Source organism: Camelus ferus, chromosome 33, assembly GCF_009834535.1.
Source record: "Camelus ferus isolate YT-003-E chromosome 33, BCGSAC_Cfer_1.0, whole genome shotgun sequence".
In the NCBI taxonomy this organism is placed as follows: Eukaryota; Metazoa; Chordata; class Mammalia; order Artiodactyla; family Camelidae; genus Camelus; species Camelus ferus.
This window is the reverse complement of record NC_045728.1, coordinates 14806631-14824329: the sequence shown is the minus strand read 5'-3', so window position 1 is coordinate 14824329 and position 17699 is coordinate 14806631. Positions and strand designations below refer to the sequence as shown.

At 38.8% G+C, this 17699-nt stretch overlaps 2 protein-coding genes across 2 annotated transcripts; one reads left to right on the top strand and one right to left on the bottom strand.

Moving 5' to 3' along the window:
* Window positions 1-4023: 4023 nt before the first annotated feature.
* C33H11orf71 (chromosome 33 C11orf71 homolog) lies at window positions 4024-4645 on the bottom strand. The gene has a single exon (XM_032472301.1). It carries the CDS (start codon window positions 4477-4479, stop codon window positions 4084-4086), a length of 396 nt encoding a protein of 131 aa, XP_032328192.1. The 5' UTR covers window positions 4480-4645; the 3' UTR covers window positions 4024-4083.
* A 96-nt stretch (window positions 4646-4741) lies between these two features.
* On the top strand, window positions 4742-11056 carry RBM7 (RNA binding motif protein 7). Its single transcript, XM_006181742.3, is given in 6 exon segments — window positions 4742-4909; window positions 5830-5992; window positions 6633-6662; window positions 6665-6716; window positions 8566-8656; window positions 9687-11056. Coding segments are annotated over 6 exon segments (795 nt in total). The 5' UTR covers window positions 4742-4813; the 3' UTR covers window positions 10050-11056.
* The last annotated feature ends 6643 nt before the right edge of the window (window positions 11057-17699 follow it).

Sequence of the window (17699 nt, the reverse complement as noted above, 5' to 3'; positions counted from 1 at the left end):
GGAAGATAGGTAGTATGCACAAATTTTAAATTTATGGACAAATAAGTCTGTGAAACACTGGTTAAAATGAAGTGAAACAGGCTTCCTTTCCTAAGGGAGTTACCAGACCCTTTATCACGTGATTACACATTGTGACTCCATAAGATGATAATAAAACATGCGCTTGTCAATCTCACTGACCTCCTGTCCTTTTTCAAAGGAGTATCTTGCATTCCTAGTAGGGGTTCTGTGGAATACACTATGGGAAACACTGGAGTAGTTTATGGGGCTATAAAGTTATAATTGAACTCTGGGATCACAGATATGCTTTAGGCTTACTGGTCTGAGATACAAGCCAACAAAATGAGCTAGCTGTCCAGGGAAATACAGTCCAGGTGATAAAGGTGACTACAGGAACATACATTGTGAAGATAAAACAACCAGGACTTCACAACTGAATGGACAGAAGCAACAAGGAAAGGAACTGAGTGGTATGGAGTCATAGATATTCAAACTTACACATTTGGTTGGCTAGGAAAATGAGAGTACTTTTCATAGAAATTGGGACACTTGAGTAGGATCCGAGTAAATTCATCGAAGGAATAAAAGACACATTTAATTTTGCAGGAAAGACAGCTGAGCCTCTGATTATTAAAAGTCTGCTTACTCTTCCCTCCCGTAGGACTTTCCTCCTTCCCTTTCTTTTCTCTTTTTAGGATTTCCTGTATGTATTCAGTGTCAAGTCTGCAGGCACAGCTTGTGCGAGATAGAAAAGTGACCGTGATCTCCTTGAGTTAGACAATCATCTAAATTCAAAAGCACTCACAAAATTGAGCAAGGGAAGCCAGGATCTGCATATTAGGGGAAAGGAGACATATTACAAATGGAAGCCACAGGCTTGGACAAAAATAAAGGTTTTATCTCAAGTAGGAAAATAAAAGGATTCTACCCCCAGACCCCCACCTCGGTGAGGACCCGCGGGTTACTGCAGGTGTCCTTTCTTTTCTTCTTGTAGAGTTATCCCTGTTAAGAGTTAGGTTTACCACCAAATCTGCCCATTGAGGGAAAGATTCCTTGGCTTTATCTTCTGTATCCTTAATGGGCATTCTTTTTTAGAGTTTTAGTTTGTTAAGTAGAGGAAGCAAATATTCTAATAGGACTTCACCTCAACACATTCTAGTCAGTTGCTTAGTATGATCCAATAAACAAGGGGCAATAAAGACAAAAAGGAATTTACCATGGCTTTTTAAAAACTTACAGAATTATTAATTTTTTTGGCCATTTTTTGTATTACTCTTAGAAAATTCATATATTTTAGAATAACAACACGCTATAATGGTATTAAATTAAAATTCATTTTGCACCCTAACATACGGATTTTTTATACCATGGACTACTCTTGGGAAAACTTACTTGTCCCTGGTTCAGGTAATTTCATTTAAAGAGGTTTATGTTGGTCCTTGCTTCTATACTACAGTCTTTGTGACATTAGGAAGATGGTGTAACTTGGACACTAGCGCAGATGTTAAGAACAAGGAGAATTTAGACATCCATTGACTCAGATTTAAAACAGTGGAGCATTTACACGAACAAGGTTCTCTTGTCAAACAAAAACAGTAATTTTCTTTTTTCGTATCATTTTCTTTTTTTCTGGCACATACAGACTATTATTCAACCAAGGCCCTCCTCCTGATGACCCCAGGGGAAAACTGAGTCCTCTTCCTCTTGTGCCCTTTGTGCCAAACTTTTGTTCCTTCATTTACAAATCTCAGCCTTCTTTGCCTGAAGCTAAGGAATATGCTTCAAAAGTGTATTTAATGTCGTCTCATCTCCTAGGGTTACATAATCAAACCTGCCTGCCTAGGACAGCCCCCATTTATGCCTGTTGCCTCAGAAAAACTGACAACCCCCTTTTCCAAACTCAAGTGCCCTGGTTTGCACAGTAAATATGGTCATCTTATGAACCATCCCTCAATTTTCTCTTCTCTTTTCCTAACTCTCCACTTTCAATTTTAACCAAGTTTATAATTTAAAGTATAGAATTAAAGGTTAAATGGGAAAGAACTGAAGAAGTCATCCAGTCCTATTTCATACTTGACAGGACTTAGCCTCTATCTGAACTTTCGGCAGTTAATTCATTACTTGCGAGGTGGTATTTTCCATTATTAGGAATCTGTCTCTAAGTTTTATGAAAAATCCTTCTTACCGTCAGTCTTAATTTTGTTACTCTTCTTCAATCTAAAACTCTCTGCATGTAGGTTTGGGCTTCCTTCTCAGCCATGGGTTATCACAATGCTCAGCCTAAGGCATCCATCACACATTATGAATTAACTTCTCTTTCGATATCTAGAATAGTACTAGTGACATACTACCTTTGGGAGAATTGAGAAAATAGTCACTCAAGTCATTTTTTGTGTTACATGGTTCAAATGAGGAAGCTGGGACTTAATGGCTACAAGGCTCTATCATTTACTAGCTGTATGACCTTGGGAAGTTTTCTTCATCTCTTTGTGCCTTGGTTTCTTGGCAATGGAAGGAAAGTATAATGCCTTTGTTATGAGTTGTGAGAATTAAATGACATATATAAAGCTCCGCAAGAGCAGAGAACTTACCTATCTTGTTCACCGTTACTCTAAGGTAGTAGCAGGCACAGAGTAAGTTCTTAAGTTCTCAATATCTGCATAAACAATGAATAAAAAGCACACTGCCTTGCACACAGCACTCAATAAAAGGTAGCTATTATTATTCTTTCAAATATCTGTCTTATGACCTGGTTTGCAGACCTCTCTGTATTAATCACTCTCTTATGGAAGCTCTATTGTTTGTCCATAGTTTTCTCAAAAATGTCATTCTCAACAATTGTTGGGTGTGTGTAATTTTGCTTTATCTGACCATAACTACAGAGAAGAGTCCACTGGGAAATCCTGCTTACATAAAGAGTTGGCACTGACAAAATCCACTCACTTTCCCCCAATACCACCCTTTAAAACCTGGGGAAACGTATAATTAAGACAACAAAAATATTAGCAGATAAGGAGTGATCAGCCAGGTGTAAGAACCAAGATGGTGCAGTATTATGGAAAACCACTGCAACCGGGGCTCTTTTTCATCCCTGCACCTAATGAAGTCTCCAGTGTGGACTGCCTGTTGACTTATTAGCCTCTCCTTCAAGAGAACACTTCTTGAGCTCCTTGATAGCAGGACTAAATGTGAATTTCATCCAGAGTACTTAGCAGTAGGAAGATCTTCAAATATTGTTGACGGATTGAATGGGAAAAGACAAACAAGAAAGTTCAAGATGCTAGAGTGAATGGATAAGCAGTTTCCTAAAAAGGAGACTTAAGGTCAAGGTTTCCAATTTTTGTATATTTTGGGACAACAGATCACATTAAGGAAGCCAGGATTGCATGTGAATAATAGAATGACAAATGTAAGTGTAAACATTCATTTGGAACCTTTGGCAAATAAAGAAATGTAACTTCATTTAATAATTCGAAAGAGTAGCAAGGTTTAGGTTTTGCTTTTGTTTTAGTATGGTTGAGACTGAAGTTTGAAGACATTCCTTAAGACAAAGTGGAGGACGGAGATGGAAGTAAGTGTTAAGGACAAGATGACAGGATCAGAGTCGGGCCACAGGTGGAAGGTTAAGTCTGAGTAGCAAACCAACAGAAGTAAAGGTAAAAAGAATAGTCTGAGGTAGAAAGGTAAGCCGTTAAGGAAGCTCGAATTACAAGTCTCAAAGAAGGAGAATCTGCCGGGAAGGGAGGTAAGACTTGTTAGTGCAAAGAAGAAAACTGTGGGTCCATTGTTGGGAGAGTAAATGGACGACCGACCTCTGCAAAAGATAATCTAATTAGCTTAGCTTTGTGACTACATCAAAAAACCTGCCTCCCTTCTGATTCCAATCATCATGGCTATTTAAAACCATCTGACTTAGCGAATGGTAGAACTTTTCCTTTGCGCTCAGAGTAACAGGACTCCTACGTATTTTTATATTAGAATGAAAAGACGTCCCTCTAAAAATAAGACTTCAGTAGCACCAGGAAAGGATTTGAGAGAGGCCTTGTTCACAAGCGCATTGAGGGGCGGAGGGAGGTGTTCGTTTCAAGCCGCCAGACGGGCTGCGATCACGCCTCCGAGCGCCGCCAGACGTTGCTGGAGCACACTTCGCAGGAGGTCGAGCTTAGCCCCGGGCGCGGGGTAAGGTGAGAAGCGGGCTAGGCGGCTCCGGCTGCGCGCATCCGGCTCCCTTCCCTGTATAAAGCGGGTCAGGCTCCGGCCGCCCCCAGGCGCCCGACGGCTCTCGCCCCGGACGTTCAGCCGCACCGCCGGCCGCGGAATAAGTTCCGGGAGAACCGCCTGGGGCCTGGTAACGAGGAAGCTGTCTCCGGAGACCATCGCCAACGCTAAGGCCGACGAGCTGAGGTCGCCGAGGGAAGAGCGGTGGGACACCCTGCTCCTTCGGTCGCCGGCGGACAGCGACGCATAGTTCAGGGCCATCTTCAAACACTGCCCGCAGTATTTGTGTTCCGTCCCTCGGCCGGGGCAGGCCCTTCGCGGCTCCGCGGATCAGTTCGGCCCGTCTCGAACGCGGAGCCCGACCTCCTCAAAAGCCATCACCGGCGCGGCGGGGGAGCAAGAGGCCGCCCGTAACGAGCGCTCCCCTCGCGAGCATGCGCAGTCCCGCAGCGCACGTCGACGCCGCTGAGAGCCGGCGTGATTGACGTTTACGTCGGTGACGCCTGGGGCCGCGCGGACGTAGGGTTTCCGAGAGTGCGCAGTGGGTGCGTCGGCGGCGACCCTTCGGCCTTTTTCGGGAGGGGGCGACGCTGAGATGGGGGCGGCGGCAGCCGAAGCGGATCGCACTCTCTTTGTGGGCAACCTTGAAACGAAGGTGACAGAGGAGCTCCTTTTCGAGCTTTTCCACCAGGTAAGCGGCAGGGAGCAGCCTTTTCCTTTCGTTTTTCCGGCTCGGGTAGGGCCCGGCCCAACGGCCGTGGCTGCTTCCTTGGCGCAGGCGGCACCGGCCGTCCGGTCACCCGACAGGTGGGCGGGTTGGAGGCTGGAGGTCGGGCTTAGGAAGTGAGGCGCTCGCTGGGTGTCGCTTTATTAGAAGAACTGTGGTTAGTTCAGGCCGAAGTGACGGCTAAAGGAGGTGGAGGGTCCTCAAGTCAAGCATTCCCGTGGTAAAGATTCCGGGCTTCTAAGGGACCTCGTACGTGTGGGTCCTTCCTTAAGCTGGGCTTTTTCCTCTTCCTGCTTTTCTCATCTTCCCCTTGTAAATTGTGTTTCAGTTTCTTTGCCAGTACCCTTTTCCACTTAAGTTTCTTACAAAGTTGCGGCATTAAAATATTTCAGATTCGCAAATACTCCATAGGAAAGCAGCATTGTAGTCTTTCAGTATTAGAATCTGTATTAAAATGTGTTGAAATTTTTAGAGTAGCCTGTCCGCCCTCCAGTTCTATCCTCCAACAACTGGTAATGTTTGATAGATCGGTACAAAAGTGAATTTTCAGTCCAGGAAAACACTTTGTCTTGTTCTTGATCAGTCTTAATTTTCATGCAGTGGGAAAATGACAAATGTTGGTCGCCTTGTTACAAGTCTTAAAGTGCTGTGGAATGTAAATCCGGCGAGTGGGTTTCCAGTTCCTTACGGGCTCCCCTCTCCCAAATAAGTTAACCTAATTTTCAGTGATACCTATAGGGTCTTAAGCCAAGAGGGAAATTCTTCTGTATCCATTTTTTTTTTTAGAGTCCCTGGTTACATTTTTGTAGTTTTTTCAACTTTGTGATTTGAGTATATTCCTGAAATTGTCTTAGTTGAAATTCTGAACACTTTTTTGTCTATAGGCTGGGCCAGTAATAAAAGTGAAAATTCCAAAAGATAAGGATGGTAAACCAAAGCAGTTTGCATTTGTGAATTTCAAACATGAAGTATCTGTTCCTTATGCAATGAATCTACTTAATGGAATCAAACTTTTTGGAAGACCCATCAAAATTCAGTTTAGATCAGGTAACTCTTCACTGATGTTGTTTGGGAGAGAGGTTGTTTGTCACTTTGTTTTTGCTTTTAATTTTATTACTCAGTTTTAAGAACCTCTCTTTCGATGAAAATACTTTAAGCTTTGTGAGTAGTAAACTTTATATTTCCCTGAAAATGGGTAACATTGACAACATGGATTTTGAAAGTTGTAATTTTAAAAAGAGTTTAAAATGTCAGTTTGGGTTTGTGAAAAGAACATAAACTTTATTGTTAGAATGACTTGGGTTTAAGTTCACGCTCTGAAAGGTGCAACGATTATTTCCTGAAAATACTTTTCCTGGCTTCTTTGTAGTTTACTTTTACAAATTTTGATTCACGATCATGTGAGGATGAAACTTTCCTTTTATCCGTCTTACAGTTTAGTGTGGGGATCAGAATATTATGGCCAGATCAGATATTTATACATTGGATAGCAACCTTCCTTAGAGCCCCTTGTTTTGAATATATCTGCCGTTAAACACTTAGAATTTTCACTCTGATGAACTGTAAAGCTGTCTACTGAAATTTGATGTTTTCTCTTTTAGCCTGTGTCTACCTTTTTGGAGTGATTTGGGCTGAGGGAGACAAAATTTCAAATTATTTTCTATCAATAAGAGTTTCTCTATTTTAGGAAGTAGTCATGCCTCACAGGAGGTCAGTTTGTATCCCAGCATCACGTTGGAAATTCAAGCCCCGCTTCCACATCTCCTAGCAGGTAATATTTCTCACCTGTTGTAAAAATCATTTATCAGGAGTTTTTCTTTTAGGTAGCGATCTCAAAACAAGAATGATTCGATTCCTTCTTTATGATCCTACCCCTTTACTCTTCTGCTATATTATTTGCTATTTTGGATTATAGTTATATACGTATCTATTCTAAGGGGACCAGGGGACCATAGGCACATTATATATAGTCCCCTTAAAATATCTACGTATATAACTGTATTTTATTTTCATTTGTAAAGACATATATCACACCCACATACATGTATATAACTGAAACAAAATTTCTTAAAACATTACATACCCTTACTACTTGTAGTACACTCTTTTTCATTAAAAAAAATCGGATTAGTTTTATGACCACTAATTGGTTGTTCCTTGCAGTCTCAAAATACGTACTAGTATAAACAGACTACTGGACGAAGAGCTCATAGAATTGGATTCCAGATCTTTCTGTACCAGTGTGTAATCTTGAGCCAATCTCACTTCTCTGGTCCTGTCTTTCCGTTTGTAAGGAAAGGGGGTTGATTTGAATGATTTGTAAAATCCCTCTCAGCTACTGAGGATTAGAAAAGGTGCCAAATTTATATTTATTTAAATAGTTTTATTTGCTTGGGGAGGCTGATACTTTACCAGGGGCAGTTTTTCCTGATATGTCCATAGAGCTACTTATCAGTCATAATGGGCTTCATTCAGGAAAGAGTTAACAAATAACCTGTCCTGTGTCAGCTTCTTCACCAAGGCCTTTGCATTTGTGATCTCATGTATTCCTCACAGCAGTCTTAGGAGATAAGGATTATCATCATCTGTATCTTGTATATGAAGAAAATGAGAGTTGGAGGTTAACTTGCTCAAGTTTGAACTGCTCATAAGCGTGAACTTGTTTTCAAACCCAGGCTATGTGAATGAGCACACCCGCATGACATGAGTAGAAAGCGTTTAGAAAGTTTTAACAAGGAGAGATGACAGACGTGAATGAGGACCCAAAAGATGCCAGTGTGCCTTGATCAAAATGGAAAATGGAAAGTAGTAGAGGATATTGGTGAGGTAGAGCAGCGTCTTTTCTTGCCAGCTGAAGTTAATGACCTCTTTAGGAAGTGAAAAGTAAGATTTGAGTCCTTAAAATTAATATTCTGTTTACGTTACAGAACTCTGATTCCTTACTCTCCAGATTTTTTCCTATTTCCTGTCTCACTAAAGGCCTACCTAATTGCTCAAGCCCCAAATCTAGGTGTTATCCATTATTTCTTCTGTTTCCCTCATCTGTTACATCTATTTGATCAAATCTTTTGTCATTTTAGTTCTCAGTCTCAGCGTTTGCACTAGCCCAGGGATTGACAGTCTTGTTTCCTTAAAGGACCAGATAGTTAATACTGTGGGCTTTGCAGATCATGCAGTTTCTTCTCTGCCATTGTAGCGTTACACAGATAGTATAAAAACAAAAGAGCTTGGCTGTGTTGCAGGAAAACTGCTTATAGAAACTGGATTTAGCCCACTGGCTGTAGTTTGTCCACCCCTGCTCTAGTCCTTCCCTCAGCTGGAATATGTGGCCTCAGGTAATCTTGTTATTCAGCCTTCACTTCAAATGCCTCCTTTTTAGAAAAGCCATCACTGACCAGTCAAGCTAAAATAGAACCCCCCACCTGCTCTGTAGTCATTTATGATTCTGTTATTATAACCATGTGAATTGTCGTCTTGTCTGAATCTTTACCCCAGGCCCATGAGAGCAGATACCTTGTTTGTCTTGCTTATTCTTGTCTTTATGTGTCTTACTCATGATCAATATGTTGTAAACATTAGTTAAATGAATGATTATATGTGGGTTTCCTTATTTTTCACAGGTATGAAAGGACTGCAGATAACATGACTGCATCAGCACAGATAATTAAAAGATCTTTCTCTTCTCCAGAAAATTTTCAAAGACAAGCAGTGGTAGGCTGATTTTTTCAATTTGAGTTGCTTAAAAAAAAAAAAAAAGGTTGAAATGTTCATTCTTAATTAATTCTTAAATTAAGTTCCTAAATTTTAGTTAGTGTGATATTTGTAAATTGATCATTCATTTTAGTTTTCACTGGACAGAAATGTATATTTAAAAGACTGAAGATAAATAGAAGAACTGCATCTCATGTTTGTGTTTTTCTTTAACCTTTGTTGGTATGTTGTGTGTGTTGCAAGTGTTGGAAATGCATTCTCTGATGTTCTTGTAGTCTGTGCTGAGTTACTTATCATATACTGATACTTAATACTGGAATATACTGGATTCTTCTAGACCAGCTCCCTCTTGAACTTTCCACTTTTTTCTGTGATAGTATCACCATGAGACTAGGCTTAAAATCCTAGGTATCTTTTACTGTTTCATCTTTGTCTTTGATCAGTCGCCAAGTCCTTTTTTTTTTTTTTTTCCTGCGTTTACTTCTTCCTTTTTATTTTCTTTGCCCAAACCGTAATCTTGGCTTGTGGTCCCTAGGCTTTTGTATTTCACAGGTCTGCAAAATAAAAATGTAAGAGTGAAATAAAATAAAATTAAGAGACCAATGTAAAGGGATGTCAGCTTTTATAAACATAATATTTATTTTTGTCATTTTGCTGCAGACCATTAAACAAAAACAAAAACTTTGGCTCATGTCTATCCCCAGGCAGAATTTGGGAACCACTGGTCTAGTCACTTTAGTATTTGTCTCCATTTTCTCCTCACTAGCTCATTTCACACACCATTTCACAATTAATATTATAATTGTTTTGTTTATCTTCCTGGCAGTTTGACAGATATCTTGTAGGTATACATTGAAGTGAATGAAGCTATTGTATTGTACTGCTTCTAGTTGTGTTTAACTTAAATTCATCTAGACAAGAGTGATTTTGCTTTTTTATTATTGTTTGGTTAACCATGACCAGATACCTATTGGCTTTGATATCTAGGAATATTTGCAGTTAACATTTCCTTCTTTTTCTCTTCCCTCAGATGAATAATGTTTTGAGACAGATGTCATATGGAGGGAAATTTGGTTCTCCACATCTGGATCAGTCAGGATTTTCCCCATCAGTTCAGTCACATAATCATGCTTTTAACCAGTCTTCAAGCTCCCAGTGGCGCCAAGATGCACCCTCATCACAGCGTAAAGTCAGACAGAATTCTCATCCCTATCTAGCGGATAGACATTACAGCCGTGAGCAGCGCTACCCTGATCACGGGTCCGACCATCATTACAGGGGAAGCAGAGATGATTTCTTCTATGAAGACAGGAGTCACGATGGCTGGAGCCATGACTATGATAGCAGAAGAGACAGCAGTAGAGATGGAAAATGGCGCTCACCTCGACACTAACAAGTGTTAAAGGATGTTTTATAAAGTCTATTCTAGGCCCTTTTTGTTAAGTTGGTCTGGGAATGTTTTGTTAAAAAACTGTGTAGAGCAGCTTTACAAGTTGCCACATTTCTTTATAAAATTTTAAAAACCTAATAGCTGTCCGATACAGAAATGAGAAGAATTGTGGTTCTAGTTTTATTACATTAATGACCTTTCACCTCAGGGTTTTAAGAAGAGGAAAGGGTTTTATGCAAAAGAAAGTTCCACAATTCCTAATCATTTTAGACAGTTGAGGAAAGGATGTATTATATGAATTAGTTGTACTATGAAGCAGATATTTTAATTATTTGTTACCTTTTTGTATTGCAAGAAGTTTCTTGTTAGTGAACCAGATTTTGGTGTATATAATGGAAAACATTCAAGTTGATGATCTGAAATGATTCAGTATTTTGTTAATAAATGAGAAAATGTAATTTCAGTGATTCATTTTACTAACATTTGAGAAACTTGGTAAAGTTTGGGGATAAATCACACTGTTTAACTTCTGAGAGAGCTTAAGTGTAAGTTCTGTGACATGCTCTTGAGTTTAACCCTAACTGATCATACAAGTATAAATCTACACATGCTGTTTCATTATGAAAGTTTAGAATTTTCTCATTAAATCATGTTTGATGTACGACTGAAGTCACTCAGGAAGTTAAATATCTCAAGTGTTTATTTTTACAGTAGAAGTACAGTGTTACTGTAAATCCCCCCTTGCAGGAAAAACAAAAATGTAAATGCATAGTCAGATAAAATGGTAAAATGTTTTACTGAAAGTAATACTTTTTTTGGAAAAAAAAAAAAAAGGTTCATTAAACCTTAAAGTGCTGCCTCTATCACTCAGACTTAAAATTTTAACATTTTCAAAGTGCCCGGGATGTGTACAGGACACATTTTATAATGGAAATTGTACAGGTTGCTTTTTTTGTTTTTGTTTGATCATTCAAAAGAAGTTAGTCTTTAAAAATTTCTGATTCAAAAAATTTTAAATCTTGTTTAACAAAACTTTTATGATTGAGATGCTGTTTCCCTTTCATTGTAGAACTTGTTTATAAAAATTCATTCCGTAAAATTTGGATCCTTTTTAATGTTAACCACAACATTTGTACTATGTTGCTTTTTAATATATTGAAAACAAAAAGAAGGAGGGGTGTGTCTAATTTTTTTGACATCACTAACTTTAGAGACATTGTACACAGAAAGTAACATACTTTGATTCAGTGATTGCCTGGTGTTGAGAATGTTAGTTCTGGGGAGAGGGTATAGCTCAAGTGGTAAAGTGCATGCTAAACACTCAGGAGGGTCCTGGGTTCAATCCTCAGTGCCTCCATTAAAGAAGAGAAATCAAAACTTAATTACCTCTCCCTAAGACCAAAATAATTAAATAATATAATAATAAATTAGCAACAAAAAAGAATGTCAGTCCTTAGAGCATCCTGAAATACACCTTTTGTACATATCAAACAATATTTTAGAATTAGATTTCCAGTGACACATGGATTATGGTTCTGAGCACTGTAAACTAGCTTAATTAATCTCCCTGGTCTCTAGGAGTTCGTATAGTTCGTTTTCTCTCTTTCTTTATACATGCAGCTTTTCTGTGTCCAGGTAAATGGAGCTCTCCATTTACTTAGCACAGAGCATTAAGATCAAAAGATTCTGTTTGCTTAAGCAGTTAAATGGTAGAAGGATTTGTTGCCTATGAACCTGTTATTTTTCAGGTGTCTTACCTATATGAAAAATTATTCATCAGCGTCTGTAGATATTAACAAAAGATTAATAGTGCTTTATTGCAACTTCTCTGTGAGTCAGATCTGTTCATGCTGATTCACAGGTGCCCCTGGTTCAGAATACTCTTTTTTAAATGGCTTTTGGGACACTGCTTGTGAGGTTCTAGTCAATCTTTTTCACTTTAGTCTCACTCAGTTGAAAGTAACCAAACTAAATAAATGTACTGTGTAAAGGGATAGAACAAGACAGCCACAAATAATTGAATATAGCTGGTGAGACAATTCACCAAGGTACTGAGAACTGCAGGAGTAGAAAGGGATCGTTTTTATGGAGTGGAGTTTCTCCCAGAGTGTTCCATGCAACACTGCTCTCACAAAGCGTTCTGCAAACTAACAGAGTTCTGTAAGCAAATATTTGGTAAATGTGCTGTGGAACACTGACTTTCTCTTAGTGACAAAGAACAGCAGCATAGAGCTTCTGACAAGTGCCACAGTAAAGAATGTTTATACCTGACGGTACTTTTCCAACTTAACTTGACCTTTTTTTAACCCTTTTATATAGAACACATTAAGATTCCCCCAAAGAATCTTTGACTCCACCCTTCTCTATGCAGTCAATCGATCAAAATTTTATACTATTTCTAATTCTGTTGTGTAGGCCCGTGTTCTTTGTGCCAACTGCCACCATCCTAAAATGGGTAGTCATCTCAACAGGATTATTCCAACAACACCCTAATGTGTAAGTACCAGTTTATGTATTCCTACAGTACCCTGTATCTCTATATTGAATAGACTTTCCCTTTATTTGTATCTCTGGACAGCTCCATGAAGGCAGGGACCGTATCTTTGTCACTATTGAATTCCCATATCCAGTGCCTGGCTTATATATAATACTTGGTAAGTTTTTTGAGAATGAATGAATATTTGGCAAATAATTGAATTAAAAAAGGCTTCAACGTAGAAAACTTTTTTGGAATAGATTTCCTAACACTGAACCATTGTTGCATCATATGGAAACTATGTCTCACAGTGTACTGTGCCTTTAATGCACTCTGGAATTTGTTTTTCAAATTTTTAAGTTTTGGATCTGTATTCATGAGGTTGTCTTAAAATGATTGCTTATCTTAGTTTAATTTTGGAATTATAGTTCTGCTAGTTTTGTAGAATGAAATGGTAAGCTTATCTTTTTGTCTGTTTTGGAAAAAATTTGAATAATATAGGAATCACCTATTTAAGACTTGTTAAACTCATTTAGAAAACTATTTGGTCTTAGAAGTAACCAGTTCACTTTCCCAATTTCTTTTATCGTTATTGATCTATTCAAATGTTCTACTTTCTCAAGAGTCAATTGGGATAATTTGTATATTTATTTTAAAAATCAGCACTTTGTCTTTTCAAATTTATGGGAACAGAGTTGTACATAGTAAGAACTTGTTTTGATAGTTCTTCTAGTGCAGGCTTTTGTCTGTCTGAAGAAGTCTCTTTCACCTTCATTTTTAAAATATATTTTTACTGGGTATAGAATTCTAAGTTGACAGTTGTTTTTTTCTTCTTTTTTTTCCCCTTTGAGTACAGGCATACCTTGGAGATACTGTGTGTTCAGTTCTAGATCACCACTAAAAACTGAATATTGCAGTAAGCAAGCCACACAGATATTTTGGTTTCCCAATGCATATGAAAGTAAAGTATGGGGGGAGGGTATAGCTCAGTGGTAGAGTGTGTGCCTAGCATGCAGGAGGTCCTGGGTTCAATCCCCAGTACCGCCATTTAAAAAATAATATAAATAAATAAATAAACAAACCTGATTACCTCCCCAACCAAAAAATATTACACTATACTGTATTCTAGTAAGTGTGAAATAGCATTATGTTTAAAAAAACCCAATGTACATATGTTAATTAAAAAATCATTTATTGCTAAAAATGCTAATCATCTGCATCTTCAGCGAGTTATAATCTTTTTGCAGTTGGAGGGTCTTGCTTTGATGTTGATGACTGCTGACTTATCATGGTGGTGGTTGTTGAAGGTTGGAATGGCTGTGGCAATTTCTGAAAAATAAGCCAACAGTGAAGTTTTCTGCAGTGATTGACTTTTCCTTCCACAAATGATTTCTCTGCAGCACGTAATGCTACTTGATAGCATTTTACCCATGGTGGAGTGTCTTTCAAAATTGAAGTCAATCCTTGGACACCCTGTTATTGCTTTATCAGCTAAGTTTATGCAACATTTTAAGTCCTTTGTTAGCATTTTAACAATCTTTAAGCATCTTCACCAGGATTAGATTCCATCTCAAGAAGCCACTTCCTTTGCTCATCCATAAAAAGCAACTCCTCATCTGTGAAAGTTTTATCATGAGATTACAGCAATTCAGTCACATCTTCAGTCCCCATTTCTTCTTTTTTTAAATTAAAAAAAATTTATGCAATTTTTATACAGTTTTTAAAGTTTATACTCCTTTTAAAGTTATTACAAAATGGTGGCTCTACTCCCTGTGTTATACAATACATCCTTAAGCCCATCTTACACCCAATAGTTTTTACCTCCCACTCCCCCACCTCTTATTTGCCTGCCACTGGTAACCACTAGTTTGTTCTTTATATCTGTGAGTGCTTCTTTTTTTGTTTTATTCCCTAGTTGTATTTTTAAAATTCCACATATAAGTGATATACAGTATTTATCTTTCTCTGACATTTCACTTAGGATAAGGCCCTCCAGGTCCATCCATGTTGCTGCAAATGGCAGAATTTCATTCTTGTTATGGCTGGATATTATTCGATTGTGTGTGTATGTCTATATATATACACATCTTCTTTATCCATTCATCTGTTGATGGACACATGCTCCACTTCTAGTTTTATTTCTCTTGCAATTTTGACCACGCTTGCCATTACTTTCTCCACTAAAGTCCTGAACTCCTCAAGGTCATCCATAAGAGTTAGAATCAACGTCTTTCAAAACTCCTGTTGATGATAATTTGAACTGTTCCCATGAATCGTGAATGTTATTAATGGCATCTAGATTGGTGAAGCTTTTCTGCAAGGTTTTTAGTTTACTTTGCCCAGATCCACCAGTGGAATCACAATATCTATGGCAGCTAAAATCTTATGAAATGTATTTCTTAAATAATAAGACTTAAAAGTGGAAATTAATCCTTGATCCATGGACTGCAGATTGTGTCAGCAGGCATGGAAGCAACATTAGTCTCGCCCATCTCCATCAGAGCTCTTGGGTGACCACGTGCATTGTCAACTAGCAGTAATATTTTGAAAGGAATCCTGCCCGCCCCCCACCCCCAAGCAGAGAGGCCTCAACAGTGAACTTAAAATATTCAGTAAACCATGTTATAAACAGATGCACTATCATCCAGGCTATGCTGTTCCACTTACAGAGCACAGGCAGAATAGACTTAGCATCATTCTTAAGGGCCTTAGGATTTTCAGAATGGTAAATAAGCACCGGCTTCAATTTCAAGTCTCTAGGTGCATCAGCTCCTAACAGGAGAGTCAGCCTGTGTTTTGAAGTTTTGAAGCCAGGCTTTGACTTTCACTCTCAAGCTATGAAATTCCTAGGTGACATCTTCTTCCAGTGTAAGGCTGTGTCATTTACACTGAAGGTGTAGACACCCTTAGTAAGTAACTTAGCTAGAACCTCTGGATGACTTGCTGTAACTTCTACAGCAGCACTGCCGCTTCACCTTGTACTTTTACGGAGACGGCTTCTTTCCTTAAACCTCTCCTTAAACCTCATGAACCAACCTCTACTGGCTTCATTCTTGTCTTCTGCAGCTTCCTCACCTCTCTCAGCCTTCAGGGAATTGAAGAGAGTTAGAGCCTTGCTCCGGATTAGGCTGCGGCATAAGGGAACGTGGTGGCTGGTTTGATCTATCCCGTCCACTAAAACTGTCTCCCACGTCAGCACTAAGGCTGTTTTGCTTTCGTGGCATTCATGTGTTCATTGGAGTAGCACTTTTAATTTTCTTTAAGAACTTTTCCTGTGTATTCACAACTTGGGTGACTGGTACAAGAGGCCTTGTGTCCAGCCTATCCCAGCTTTAAACATGCCTTCCTCACCAGGCTTAATCATTTCTAGCCTTTGATTTAAAGCGAGAGATGTTTGACACTTCCTTTCGCTTGATCACTCAGAGGACATTGTAGGGTTATTAATTGGCCTAATTTCAATATTGTTATATCTTGAGGAATCGAGAGGCCTGAGGGAAGAGAGAGACAGACTGTGGAAAGGCTGGTAAGTGAAGCAGTTGAAACATGCACATTTATTGATTACATTTGCCATCATATATGGGCACAGTTTGTGGCACCCCAAAACAATTATAATAGTAACGTCAAAGATCACTAATTATGGATCACCATAACAAACATAATAATAATTTTAAAAGTTTGAAATATTGTCAGAATTACCAAATCTTGACACAGAGACATGAAATAAGCAGCTGTTGGAAAAATGGTTCCCTCTTTATGTTTCCAGCTGCAGAAGCTCTTTTTTGCTAGGTTCCAGTCTTTTTTTTTTTTTCTTCTTTTGATGGCTGTCCAGCAGTCAGTTGTGGTTTCATTGTACTCATGAGGAGAGGTGAGCTCGTGGTCCTACTACTCTGCCATCTTGACTGGAAATCCCAGAATTATCCTTTTTATGTGCATTATTACCTTGCTTTATTTCAACAACAGTCTACATTATAATTTCTTTCTTTAAACAAACGAGTATAACGTTCCTCCGATGCATTGATATTTCTTTGCTAAGAAACAAGAGTTGCTATTGGTGAAGGTAAAAATGAATGTATCCCATTTGTTCCAGTTATCCACTGCTGTTTAACAAACCAGCTCAAAACTCAGTGGCTGAAAAACCAATCATTTGGCCAAGACTCAACAGGGATGGCTCTTCTCTGCTTCACTTGGCATTTGAAGTGACTCAAATGAGGGCTGGAAGATCTGCTTTGAGGAAAGCTTTCTCATACAGCTGTGAAGTGAGTGCTGGCTATCGTCTGGGAGCTCTGCCAGGGCTGCGAGCTGGGTACTTGGGTTTTTCTGCATGTGGGCTTGCTTGGACTTCCTTTCAGCGTGGTGGCTGGGTTCCAAGAGTTAGCATCCCAGGAGAGCAAGGTGGAAGTACCTGGCATTTTATGCTCTAGCTTGAGAAATCACTTGTGCTGTACTCTGTAGGTCAGAGCAGTCACAGTGGTCTACTCAGGTTCAAGGAGAGGGGCATACAGCCCACTGATCAGTGAGAGGAGATTCAAGGTCATATTGTAAGAGAAGAAAAGGGCTATTGGGGCCATATTTTAAAAACTCATTCTGCCATATCATTCTCTCAGGACCTGAATTCTGCAAGCAGTACCACTAAAAACAACTACTAGCAATTTTATTTTTAATTTTAACGATTTAAATGTTTATTTAAATTTTATTTTGGTGTAAATTGGAAAATCAGGAAGCAGTTTAATTTTTTTCCCAGATATCTACCCAGTTGCTAACAGTATTTATTAATCCATCTTTTCCCTCACTTACATAAAATGATGTCATTACCAAATTCTAAATTCGCCCATTGTATCAGATCTATTTCTGGGATTTATAGTCTGTATTTAAATGTCTGACTACTCATGCCCTAGAACCCAGTTATTGCAGGACTGGTTTCTCCCACATCCACCCCACCATTCTTTTTTTTTTCGGAATTTTGCTGGCTAATTCTTCCATGCTTATTTTTCTACATGAACATTATTATCAACTTGTCTAGTTTTAAACCAGCCTATGGGTATTTCCATTAAAATGGTAACTGTTGATTTTAAAATTAATTTAATTGTTAATGAGGTTGGGTATTTTTGCTTCTTTGTATCGGCCAATTATATTTCTTCATGAATTGTCTGTTCATATCCTTTGCCCGTTTTCCTATT

What these genes read in the sequence shown, in the direction of transcription:
- C33H11orf71 (XM_032472301.1), bottom strand. Translation starts at nt 4,479, where the DNA reads ATGGCCCTGAACTATGCGTCGCTGTCCGCCGGCGACCGAAGGAGCAGG.